The 13,759-nt window shown below is 44.7% G+C and overlaps 1 protein-coding gene across 1 annotated transcript; it reads left to right on the top strand.

Annotated features, from left to right (window-relative positions):
• Positions 1-4,375: 4,375 nt before the first annotated feature.
• LOC118361968 (zinc finger protein 707-like) lies at positions 4,376-9,484 on the top strand. Its single transcript, XM_052485231.1, has 5 exons — positions 4,376-4,390; positions 5,472-5,630; positions 7,156-7,314; positions 7,681-7,792; positions 8,010-9,484. Exons 1-5 carry the CDS (start codon positions 4,376-4,378, stop codon positions 8,912-8,914), a joined length of 1,350 nt encoding a protein of 449 aa, XP_052341191.1. The 3' UTR covers positions 8,915-9,484.
• The last annotated feature ends 4,275 nt before the right edge of the window (positions 9,485-13,759 follow it).

Consider the following 13,759-nt stretch of genomic DNA (forward strand, 5'->3'; position numbering starts at 1 on the left):
TTGTCAGTTTTGGATAGTATACCATACTTCGCCTGATTACTTGGCTATCTTGCACATATATATATTTTTAACCAGCCATGTCAATTAAGTGCAAATTCTTATTGCAAAAAATATTCTTTACCGAATTTCCAATTGTCATACTCTATTTTTTTTAAAGTGATGCATGGAACATAGTCAATCAATAAATTGTATATCAACAAGTTATGAGAAGTGTTACCTTACATCCAGGGCCAGATTACTGAATAGGCACTCGAGAGTTCAATTTTTATTTAATCTGACCAGGGCACCGGTTCCAATCCAAGTGCCAATGCCATTTAGCAGCCATTTAGCAAACTTACATTTGTTGGTAGTCAGATTAATCAGGCTGCAATACACAATTTATTGGTATATACAGTCTGAAACTAATAGGGATGGGCATTGACATTTTTCGACTGTTGGAGTACTTGCATGCTTTCTTTCTGAGTAATCCAATGGGGGGATGTTTGTAGAGCAAGGCCCGCACTGGAAAAAATATGTGCATTTATCTATATGCCAACAGATTGCAACAATGCCTAATTTATCAAACCGTTACAGATAAAACCATAATTGCTAAATTTCCCTGTATATATTCAGTAATTTAAAAAGCAAGCGCCATTTAAGATTCATTTATTGACATCGTAACATCAACTGCTAGTAACTGGATTGTTCACAATCCTCCTCTGATTCAGAATATACCATTTTCATTGTCCTGGCATAGCTATTGAAGATGAAAAACGAATACCCCCCTTTTCTTTTACCTTGGTGCCAAACTGAACCATATACCCACCAGCTCTAAAAAGTTGGGTAAACAACTTTAAATTCGCAGGCATTAGTTTTAGGCTGTATATAGCAATTCATTGTGTATTACAGCCTTATTAATCAGAATCATTTGTTGGATAACATGAAATAGAGCTCTATGGCCATGCACACCAATGGTGGGTTTGTCTTCGAAATGAGGATGCATGAGCAGAAAATAACCTCATACCTTACTGTAAAATATAGTGGTGGATCTTTGGTTCTGGGGCCCTTTAAGGGTAACGGCATCATGAACTTTACCTAGTTGCAGGTGTTACGGATGTGAAACGGCGAGCTTAGTTAGCGGTGGTGCGAGCAAAATAGCGTTTCAATCAGTGACGTCACTTGCTCTGAGACCTTGAAGTAGTAGTTCCCCTTTTGTGGATCGATGGGTGACGATGCTTCGTGGGTGACTGTTGTTGATGTGTGCAGAGGGTCCCTGGTTCGCGCCCGGGTATGGGCGAGGGAACGGTCTAAAGTTATACTGTTACATTGATGCTGTTGACCCGGATCACTGTTTGCTGCGGAAAATGAGGAGGTCAAAAGAGGGGTGAGTGTAACGGATGTGAAACGGCTAGCTTAGTTAGCGGTGGTGCGAGCTAAATAGCGTTTCAATCGGTGACGTCACTTGCTCTGAGACCTTGAAGTAGTAGTTCCCCTTGCTCTGCAAGGGCCGCGGCCTTTGTGGAGCGATGGGTAACGATGCTTTGTGGGCGTCAGTTGTTGATGTGTGCAGGTGGTGCCTGGTTTGAGCCCGGGTATGGGCGAGTGGACGGTTTATAAAGTTATACTGTTACACAGGCAGTGTCAATAGTGTACAATATACCATTGATCATTGACATTACCTCACCACCTCTTTCCCCCAATCATTCTCTCAGGACTTCTCACTGGAGGCCACAGGAGCTTTGTGAAGCCAGCGGGTCACAACGTGTGGAGAGATGACCAACCAATCACCATTGATGAGGGGAGTGGAACCTCAACCCAGCAAGTTATCCTGATAGAGGTTGTGTCATAGTGTCATAGTGTAACATGAAAAATGACAGTACATAAAATGTGGCCCATTAATTAATTAAGGCTACTGTTTGAATGTTAATTGACGAGACAGAGGCACCAGTCTTGTTCAGTACATCAAAACACATCCGGGTATCTCTAGCACCCCGGTAAAACACAAGAGTTGAACATTTACCAACAGATGGCATCTTACACCCATAACATCTTCCATTTAATAAAATAGTAACAATTTCCAACATGAACAGTTTAGTATTATTATTATTTTCCTCAGGTAACAACACATTTTGATATTCTCTTCACTTTTATCTCTGTCAACAATCCCTGATGGGAAACCTACAGATTAAGTCTTTTGTCATGCGACCCCTTTGGCCATCAGGGTTCTGAGTAGGTGCTGGCTCAGCAATCCGAAGGTCAACCCTGTTACGGTACTGGAGCCATGTGTGGTGCCACTTTCTGTACACAGGATCCGAGTCTCCAGAGGCCTGTCCGGTCCCCTGGTAGGGGCTTCATTCGCACCGTTTCACCCACCCTGAGCTCAGGTAAGTCTTTTGCTGATTTGTCGTAGATGAACTTGGAGACCTGTCTTCTGTGACGTAGCTTCACCAGCACGTCTGTCACCACACATGGCTCCAGGAGAGTGCTGGCTACTGACAGAGCTGCTTTTAAGCGGCATGCCATGGGGCGCTGTGCCGGGCTGCTATCCATGCCTTCTGTCGGGGTATTGCGCCACTACAGAATTGCTTTCCAGGCATCTTTGCCCTCTCGCAGAGCCTTTTTGCAGAGGTTCTTTGCGATTTTTACTGCGGACTCCGCCTTCCCATTAGCTTTTGGGTGTCGTGGTGATGAAGTGACGTGCTCTAATTCCCATCCTGCAGCAAATTTTCGGAACTCAACTCCGGAGAATTGGGGTCCATTGTCTGAAATTACCCTATCTGGCTGGCCATAGCGGGCAAACTGAGCCTTGCAGCGTTTGATCATTGTCTCTGCTGAGAGGTCGGGGAGGAGGTCGATCTCCCAAAAGTCTGAGTAATGATCGACTACCAGCAGAAAGTCTTTGCCACTGTGCTGGAAGAGATCTAGACTTACTATCTGCCAGGGGCGCATCGGTAGCTCGTGGGACATCATCGTCTCTCTCTGTTGCTCAATGGCATATTCATTGCAGATTGTGCATTTACTGACATAGTCTTTGATTTCACTCTGCATTCCTGGCCAATACAGTGTGTCACGTGCTTGTCTGTAACAGGCCTCACCTCCTATGTGACTTGAGTGCACGCGTGCCAACATCTCAGGGCGCAGAGACCGGGGAATAACGACTCTCTGACTCTTGAATATTACTCCGTTTTGAACACTGAGCTCCTCTTTGACTGGCCAATATTCTCTGACGGCTAAAGCAGTTTCTTCCCTGCAGTCGGGCCAGCCCATCAGAATCACAGACCTCAATGCCTGGAGTTGCTTGTCCCTGTCTGTGTGTTGTCTGATTTGTATAAGGCGCTGGTCCGTAACATTGAGGTAGTTAGCCTGGTTGATGTGTTCAACATCCACTTGCTCTGTTTGTAAGCTGCACAGTGCGTGTTGTTCTTGCATGGAGCGTGTGTGAGTGCCTGATGCAGTAGCCCTGCTGAGCGTGTCACTCACATACATCTCTGGCCCTGGCTTATACACCACCTTGAGGTTGTAGTTTTGTAGGGCCAGTAGCATGCTCTGCAGTCGTTTTGGGGCATTCAGGAGAGGCTTGCTGAATATAGCAATAAGGGGCTTGTGATCTGTCTCTGCGGTAATATTGTCGCGCCCGTACAGGTAGTGGAAGCGTTGGCATGCAAACACAATGCTGAGGCACTCCTTCTCTATCTGGGCATAGTTCTGCTCTGTTGGGGTGTCTGGGTGACCAGTTGTTTTATTTCCCTCACCGCTGCGTCATGTTTTGGGAGCCAATGCCAGATGGTGTCCTTGTCCATGAGCCTCCTCAGTGGCTCACACACTTCAGAGAGCCGCGGTAGGAATTTGGCCAGGTAGGTGACGAATCCGATGAAGCGCTGCACTCCCTTCACGTCAGATGGGTGGGGCATTTCCAAGACAGCCTTCACTTTTTCAGGATCCGCCTTCAATCCGGTGGAGGACAAGATGTGCCCATGAAAGCGGACCTCTGGCACTTTAAACCGAAGCTTTTTTATGCTTAGCCTTAGCTTGATCTGTCTGCATCTGACCATCAGGGCCAGCAGCTGGGCGTCATGGTCACATTCTGCCTCCCCTTAAGCGGATATTTCTAAAAAACTTAAACATGTCTACCTTAACATCAAAATCGTTGCACTGGGTTGTAGGCACAAAAGATAACCCTTTATTAAGCAAAGAACCTACTGATCGTAACAGTTTGTTGAGGGCTGATAGTTGTCACCCACTTCTCTTGAAAAATAGTTTGCCCTACAGCCAATTCTGTCGAATCAAAAGAATTTCGACAGAAATATGGCTGAGACGCAAAGAAAGTTCAAGGAGAGGGGCTACAAGAATGATCAGATTAATATTGCCATTGAGAAAATTCAAAACAAAACGAGACATGACCTTTTTCAAGGTCAGTCTCGTAAAAACACGCATTCTTGTGTTCTAACTAACCGCTATTCAAAGTGCTCTGAACAAATTAAGGGAATTGTTCACAAACATTGGCACATTCTAAAATGCGATGATCGTCTCGGTAATGTGTTTTCGGACCTTCCCTTGGTCGTATTCTCGCGGGGCAGAAATCTCAGAGACCAATTGGTACACTCTGATTTACCACCCCAAGATATTTCTGAACAACGTCTATTTGCGCCCCAACTGGATAGAAATTACAAATGTAATGGCTGTGCTCAATGCAATGGCACTTATAAATTAACATCCTTCAAACACCCACAAACAGGGAAATCGATCCCAATCAAAGGTGTTATTACGTGCTCCTCGAAGGCAGTTATTTATCTTATAACTTGTCCTTGTGGTAAAAATTATGTAGGTAAAACAAAGCGTGAATTAAAAGTACGTAATCTCAGAGCATCGTAGCACCATTAGGTGTAAAACCTTTACTTGTCCAGTTGCGGCCCACTTCTTGGAGGCAGGCCACTCGATTTCGTCTCTGCGTTATATTGGCATCGAACATGTCACCCTCCCTAGGAGAGGGGATGACCTTGATAATTTATTGTTAAAACGAGAGGCTGCCTGGATCTTTAACTTAAAGACCCTTGCGCCCTTCGGTCTCAACGTAGACTTTGATCTGAAGCCATTCTTGTGATTATTGTGACTTTGCCATTGTAATTGTTTGTAAGCTTGTGTAGTCATATTTGTCTATGATCGTATGCTATCCATTTGTTGTTTGTATGCTGTTCTTTGTATGACATTTTAATATTTGATAATTAACCAATGATATTAGGCCACTCTTGGCCATGATTACAGACACCTGTGTCTTTTGACACTACATAAACGAGTCATCATACCCTGATGAAGACAGCTTGGCTGTCGAAACGTTGGTAATTACATTTTTGCATCTGAGCTCCTAGAGTGTGCGTTTCCTTTTTTCTTCTAGATCATCCTTATTTATATACCATAGGGGAGCTTGTGAGACTTCTCTATGACATTGTTATCCAATTCAACTCATGTACCAATAATAACCTCCCTTGTGTCAGTCTGCAGATGTAGAGGCTAGAGATCCTGAGGTCAAGCAGGAGAGGTCTGAAGGAGAGGACCCACGACACAGAAGAGACATCGAGATTGGGACGCCCCCTGTAGCCACGGAGAACCGCACTGCCACGCCCCAACCCAGGACCTGCCGCAGCATCACGGAGGTCAGTAGAACGCAGAACACCGTCTTCAAGTCAGAGACAGACACAGAGACTTTAACACAAAGGCTCTTGCACAAAGGATCTGACCAGAGATCAGACCCAGAGAGACTGGAGCTGGGGCCACTGGACTGTCCTCCTGCTCCCGACTCAGAGTAACCCGAGCCTTGAGGACGATTCAATCCCATTGGGACCCTGGCAACATGCCCTTGGGTTTAGAGACACAGACGGATCTGTTTAGAGAGGACTGGAACCAGTACAGTAGTGTATAGGATCCAAACAGGGATGAAATCCTTCAGCTGTACCCAGTATGCACTTTACCCAGGCTGGACACCAGAAGAGGCACCAGGTGGTCCACACAGGGGAGAAATCCTACAGCTGCCTCCAGTGTGAGAAGAGGTTCTCCCACCAGGACCAGCTGAAAATATACCTCTAGGTCCACACAGGAGCAGAAAAACCATTCCACTCTATAACATGAACCACGTTTCCATTCACAGATTTTGTGCAAGTAAAGTCATTCAGAGAAAAAAAATAATGGCAGCTGTGATGGAAACAGGAAGTTTTGGTACAATTTTCTAAAAGCCTACAGAATGTGTTTGTTCGACATGGGATCTTTTGCGTCTGTAAAATTCATTGAGAGAAAGGGCGGGGGAAACGCCTTTATGCGCAAATGTTGATATAAAAGCCATCAAGCCATATCGAAGTAAACTTGGAGTCACGCGATGACATGGTGTGTGGTCCTCCCACTACGACTCGGGGAAACCATGTAGTTTATTAGGCTCCCGAGGGTGGTGAAAGTGCACGGTGATCTTGATGCTCATTTTCAAAGAAAAATCAAGGCTTGATTTACGTTTGACAAATAAATATTCTTGCTCTTTTCTATCAAGTCAGTTTGGTGGAAACACCACTGGTGGGAAAATGTGCACGTTTTCTTTCAAATCTGTCGTCAAATCTGTCGTCAATTGAATGGATACCGAGCTATAGAAAGTAACCATTCCACTCGATAGCTTCTAACGTTTAGATCAAACCCAGCATCAAAGACTATGATGAATGTTCATTGTTGTCAGCAGAAAAAAATCCAGATACATTTGGAATAAGGAGAGTAACATATTTCAGTGTTGAATATTCCTGGGTAGAATATTGCATCCAGACATTGTGTGATATATAAGGCTTAAGCCTAAAAAGTGGGTCACATGGTGTTTCCACTGTGTAGGATATATGATGTGTTTCATTATTTCCATTCAACTACTTTAATTATATATACTGTATATAAGGCATATTCAATGGGGTGCTAAACTATGGAAACTTGATAAAGATGAACAATCTTTTTTTTTGTTTAGTATTTTCCCTGATCTTTATCAAGGGTGCCAATAATTTTGCGGTTACATTTGCATGTACAGGAATTTGTGAAATCGTATGAGACTCAAACATAGTGGGGATGGGTAAACACTATGTTGAAAGTGTGTTTATCTGTGTGTACATACCTGAGGGAATGTATGTCTGTGTAATCTGTATCACCTGACTCTTCCAGGAGGAGGGTCCAGATGTGCTGCTGGTGAAGGAGGAGGGGTGTGAGGAGGGTCTGGGGAACCCTGAGGGTCCCATGATCACGGAGGACAACCAGACTACACCTCTTGAACCCACAGAGGAACCAGCTGAGCAGCACAGGACCACACACAGTCTCACTGAGGTGAGCCCACTGTGAAGGTCTGTCTGAATGGTTTTAGTTCAGGGTCCGTATCCACAAAGTCTCTCAGAGTAGGACTGCTGATCTCAGATATAATTTGATTCATTATGATCTAAAAGGCAAAACTCATCCTACATCAGCACTCCTACTCAGAGTCTTTGTGGATACGGGCCCAGGTCTTGATTTGTTGTCTTAAGTGTGGGACCATGCCTTTTCAAACCATTAAAGAGTGTCAAGTAATCAAATTGACTAACGCGTTTGCATAGTACTCATAGCAATCCCTCATTGCCCAATCAGAAGATGCTCCATAGCAGTGTGCTCATATCAGATTTCTTGATCCAACATCCTCTCACTCTGTATCTCTTACAGTTAGTAGACATGGAGGATGGGAAGCCTCATCTGCTGCTGGTCAAAGAGGAGACAATAGAAGACGAACCAGAGAGCATTGATCTGCTCAGTGGACTAAAGATCTGGGAGCAAGGTAAGGGAGACATACATATAGCCTACATACAGTAATAGATCTTCAATGGGAATAGTGATGCACCTGGCTATTATTTATTTTCTTCATTCATGAAATCAATATAACTTATGTTTAGTTACCGAAACACACATATTATAATATATGAACTTCACCAGGTAATTGACTCAACTCTACATATGGCGTTTTTTCACTGCCATGTTTGTAGTCTTTTTTGCAGGTGGTTGGCTGGAGGCTAACAGAGGAGACTGGACATCCATCTTAGATTTCCAGACCCAGACCGGTGCAGCCAAATGCCCAGGGCATGATATCACTGAGCAGGACAGGACTAGAGGCAACATAGTGGAGGTCAGTGGATGGGACAGCGTCTTCAACTCTGGGCTGGGGAACAACACTGTTCAGCACAGCCAGAAACAGACTGTCGAACATAAAACAACAAACAAACTTAGTGTCCATGACAACAGACTGGCTGAGACCAGGGCGAGGCGTAGATTTGGTCTGCAGGGTCGGGGAGGTGTCCGTATGCGACGGGAGAGAACAGACATAGACTTGGCTAGTGATGCTCCGTCCTGCTCCTATAGTTGTGATTCAGAGAGACTGATGGGGCCTCAGGTTAACCCCCTAACAGGTGCTGCCTTCAGTCTGCCTTCTATAGGATCTATCAACTGGAACATGGACCCTCAGACAACACAGACTCTCCCTGGCCTTCATCCTCCTCACAATTTCCTAATGTTAAACCAGAACTCAGACAATGCCTCAACAAGCCCACTGACAAATGACAGTAGAGATGTAATCAGTAAAGGTGGCAGGGCCAAAGAGAAGCGCTTCCCGTGCTCGTTCTGTGGGAAAGCCTTCAGTTTCCCCAAACAGGTGGAGATCCACCATAGGATGCACACGGGGGAGAAACCATTCAGCTGCCACCTGTGCCAGGCTAGTTTTTCCGACTCTTCCAACCTGAAGAGGCACCAGAGAATGCACACGGGGGAGAAACCGTTCGGCTGCCACCTGTGCCAGGCTAGTTTCTCCCACTCATTCAACCTGAAAAGGCACCAGAGGGTCCACACAGGAGAGAAATCAAACAGCTTCCCCAGTTTTGGAAGCGGTTCTCCCACCAGCACCAGCTGAAGATGTACCTGAAGGTCCACACGGGAGAGAGACCGTTCGCCTGCACACACTGCGGGAAGAGGTTCTCAGAGAGGAGCAACCGCAGAATACACCAGCAGAAAATGCACACGGCCCATGTATAGAGTCTAGTGACATGTAGTAGTACTAGTTTGTTTGTAGTTACTTCTGTTGGTTTTGGGTGTAGTAGGGAACTGGATGAGGTGAACTGAGGAAAGAATGAGTATGATGAGGCAGAGTAGATGGTTGGTGTGATGGTGTCTGTAAAAGTGCTTAATTGATGGGTCCAACCCTAACTGATTGTCACTTTAGGTTGATACTGGTATTTTATAGTGAGATAATGAGTGCCTTAATTCACATTTACTTGACATAAAATAGTGAAGTTGTGTGTAATGTTGAACCTTTTCCAAAGTATTCAAACATGTATTTTATTAAAGTGAGGGTACCAGATTTACATCAAAGGTAAGGTGTTAGTGAAAAGTATCATGTATTGTTTTGTGCAATAAAAGTACTGTACTTGTTATGTGAGTGTATGATCATTTTGTTGAAATTAAATGCAAAATTGACTCTGTGCTGATTGACTTGGTTATTTTTGTATCATTGCAAAGACTCCAATGGCTCCATATTGTTAGATACGTGAATCACAGTGTTAGAGATGGGCTTGACCGTAGTTAACATTTTATAATGTCATGTTTCTGTGTGTACATCAAAGAGTTTCTAACATACCCCAACCAAAAACCAGGGATAGATGGCTGTATTTGCGCAAAACTTTGGAACCACAGCATTCAACCACGGTAAGGTGACCCGGAACATGGAGTACAAACAGACCAGCTACAAACTCCGTAAGGCAATCAAAGAAGCAGAAAGTCAGTACAGGGACAAAGTGGAGTTGCAATTCAACAGCTCATAAGCAAAGAAGCATGTGGCAGGGACTGTTAACTCTTAAATGGCTGCCAGCCCGGACGGCATCCCAAGGCGTGCGCAGACCAGTCGGCTGGAGTTTTTACGGACATATTCAATCTCTCTCTATCCTAGTCTGCCATCCCCAAATGCTTCAAGATGTCCACCATTGTTCCTGTACCCAAACAATCTAAGGTAACTGAACTAAATGTCAATATTGCCCCATAGCACTCACTCCTGTCACCAGGAAGTGCTTAGAGAGGCTAGTCAAGGGTCACATCACCTCCATCTTACCGCCCCAACAGATCCACAGACAACGCAATCACATTCGCACTAGAAAAACACACTATCCCACCTGAACAAGAGGAATTACCGACTATAGCTTAGCTTTCAACACCATAGTGCCCTCAAAGCTCGTTACCTTGGAACTCATCCTTGTGCAACTGGGTCCTGGACTTCCTAAAAGGCTGACCCCAGTTGGTGAGGGTAGGCAACAACACCGTTGCCATGCTGACGTTTAATACAGGGGGCCCCCCAGGGGTGTGTGCTCAGTCCCTTCCTGTACTCCCTGTTCACCCACGACTCCAACACAATCATCAATTTTGCTGACGACATGACAGTGGCAGGCCTGATTACCAACAATGATGAGACAGTTTACAGTGAGGAGGTTGGAGCCCTGACGGAGTGGCGCCAGGACAATAACCTCTCAAAAGTCAACAAAACCAAGGAACTGATTGTGGAGTACAGGAGACAGAAGGGAGAGCACACCCCCCTCCACATAGACTGGGCCACAGTGTTGAGGGTTAAAAGGTTCAAGTTCCTCTGTGTGCACAACACCGAGGACCTGATATGGTCACATCACCATGGTGAAGAAGTTCGGCATTGCCCTTACGACCCTCACAAACTTCTGCAGATGCATCATTAAGCGCTTTCTGTTGGGCTACATCACCGCCTGGTACAGTAACTGCATCACCCTCAACCGTACGGCTCTTCAGCGAGTGGTGTGATCAGCCAAAAGCACCATCGGGGGCACGCTGCCGGCCCTCCAGGTCATTTACACCACTCTGTGTCGATGGAAGGCCAAGAAGATCATTATGGACCTCAGCCAACGAGCCACGGACTGTTCCCTCTACTACCGTCTTGCAGACGGTACAGGAGCATCAGAGCCGGAACCAACAGGCTCAGGGACTGCTTCTAACATCCGACCATCAGGCTGTTGAACAGCCATCACTGGCTGTCTGCCTGTCCTGCATCGTAGAGACTTTTTTTGCACACATACACCTGCTCACTCACACAAAATACACACACAAGCTCTCTCTCACACACACAGACACATGCATACACCCATACTCACAAACACATTCAACACTGCTGTCCCATGCATAGAAACATTGGACACTTCCCTCTTCTTTTTCTTTTTTTATACACACTGTCACGTTCTCTCCATCGTTCGTATGTGTTTTCCTTGTTTTAGTGTTGGTCAGGACGTGAGCTGGGTGGGCATTCTATGTTGTGTGTCTGGTTTGTTTATTTCTGTTTGGCCTGATATGGTTCTCAATCAGAGGCAGGTGTTAGTCATTGTCTCTGATTGGGAACCATATTTAGGTAGCCTGTTTTGTGTTGGGTTTTGTGGGTGATTGTTCCTGTCTCTGTGTTTGCACCAGATAGGGCTGTTTAGGTTTTCACTTTTCTTGTTTTGTATAGTCTGTTCATGTATAATCGTCTTTATTAAAAACATGAATAACCACCACGCTGCATTTTGGTCCGCCTCTCTTTCACCAGAAGAAAACCCTTACACACACTGTATTTACAGTTGGGCAAAAAAGTATTTAGTCAGCCACCAATTGTGCAAGTTCTCCCACTTAAAAAGATGAGAGAGGCTTGTAATGTTCATCATAGGTACACTTCAACTATGACAGACAAAATGAGGGGAAAAAAATCCAGAAAATCACATTGTAGGATTTTTTATGAATTTATTTGCAAATTATGGTGGAAAATAAGTATTAACATGGTCTTCTCACACTAGCACAGTCATGAAGAAGGTGTGACAGTGCCTCTACCCCCTCGGGAGGTTAAAAAGATTTGGCACGGCCCTTCAGATCCTAAAAAAATTATACAGCTGCACCATTCAGAGCGTTTTGACTGGCTGCATCAATGCTTGGTATGGCAACTACACCGCCCTCGATCGCAAGGCACTACAGAGGGTGGTGTAGATGGCCCAGTACATCACTGGTGCCAAGCTCCCTGCCATCCAGGACCTCTATAACAGGCAGTGTCAGAGGAAGAGCCGGAAAATTGTCAAAGACCCCAGCCACAGACAGACTCTGCTATCGCACAGCAAGCGGTACTGGAGAGTCAATTCAGGGACCAAAAAGCACCTGAACAACTTCTACCCCCAAATCATAAGACTGCTAATCAAATGGCTACCCAGACTATTGCATTGACCCTTTATTGCACCGACTCTTACACTGACTATGCACACTCGCTGGACGCTACCCACATACATACTTACACAAACACTCCATATGCTCACACACATTGCTGCTACTCTGTTTATTATCTATCCTGATTGCCTAGTCACTTTTACCCCTACCTATATGTTCATATTACCTCAACTATACTGAACAAAAATATAAGCACAACAAGCAACAATTTCATAGATTTGACTGAGTTACAGTTCATATAAGTCAGTCAGTCAGTCAATTTAAATAAATGAATTAGGCCCTAATCTATGGATTTCACATGACTGGAAAGGGGCACAGACATGGGTGGGCCTGGGAGGGCATAGGCCCACCCAGTTGGGAACAAGGCCCACCCAATCAGAATTATTTCTTCCCCCACAAAAGGGCTTTAATACCGATATAAATAGTTTCATCAGCTGTCCGGGTTGCTGGTCTCAGACGATCCCACAGGTGAAGAAGCCAGGAGTGGAGGTCCTGCGATGGAGTGGTTACACATGGGCTGGCATTGTTACACTGCGGTTGTGAGGCCGGTTGGACGTACTGCCAAATTCTCTAAAACTCAGTTGGAGGAACCTTATGGTAGAGAAATTAACATTCAATTCTCTGGCAACAGCTCTGGTGGACCTTCCTGCAGGCAGCATGCCAATTATATGCTCCTTCAAAACTTGAGACATCTGTGGCATTGTGTTGTGTGACAACACTGCACATTTTATATGGGTCTTTTATTGTCTCCAGCACAAGGTGCACCTGTGTAATGATCATGCTGTTTAATCAACTTCTTGATATGCCACACCTGTCAGGTGGATGGATTATCTTGGAAAAGGCAACATGCTCCTAACATGGATGTTAGTGGATATGTTATATGTGCATATGGAACATTTCTGGGATCTTTTATTTCAGCTCATGAAACATGGGACCAACATTTTACATGTTGTGTTTATATTTTTTGTTCAGTGTAAATGGAATGAAGTCAGTCATTCTATTCTTCTCTACTCTACTAATATTAACACAGTGGCCTTGTAAGAATACCCACACTAGTATTACATACTTAAACTGCATACTAATTTCAGCGTTTGATATAGTATATTAAACTCATATTTTTGACTCACGTGTTTGACAAGAGCAGATAAAATGACGCCTGTACCAAAATGAACGAATGGCGGGAGTCAACACAATCACGCATATTAGTTGTAACTTTCAGTGTACTAATGCTGCGTTCACATTTTAGTCGGAACTAGAAATTTCGGACATTTCCGACATGCTAACTGGTTGTATGTACAGGCGTTCAACGAATCTACAGATCGGAAATTTCGGAGTTTCTAGTTCCGACTGGAATATGAAGGCGGCATATTTTCGAAATTTCACATACTTATAAAACTGAGTTTTTTCGCATACTACTACGGGTATTCGGACACGGCTACTGTTCTTTCTAAACAAGTCTGCTCTCAGCTTAAGAGAATGGTCATAGGATATGTTATGTGTAATA

Source organism: Oncorhynchus keta, chromosome 29 (genome assembly GCF_023373465.1).
Source record: "Oncorhynchus keta strain PuntledgeMale-10-30-2019 chromosome 29, Oket_V2, whole genome shotgun sequence".
Classification (NCBI taxonomy): domain Eukaryota; kingdom Metazoa; phylum Chordata; class Actinopteri; order Salmoniformes; family Salmonidae; genus Oncorhynchus; species Oncorhynchus keta.

Coding starts and splice junctions, on each gene's coding strand:
- LOC118361968 (XM_052485231.1), top strand. Junction 7,315..7,680: donor CCACACACAGTCTCACTGAG/GTGAGCCCACTG, acceptor TATCTCTTACAG/TTAGTAGACATGGAGGATGG. Junction 7,793..8,009: donor ACTAAAGATCTGGGAGCAAG/GTAAGGGAGACA, acceptor TCTTTTTTGCAG/GTGGTTGGCTGGAGGCTAAC.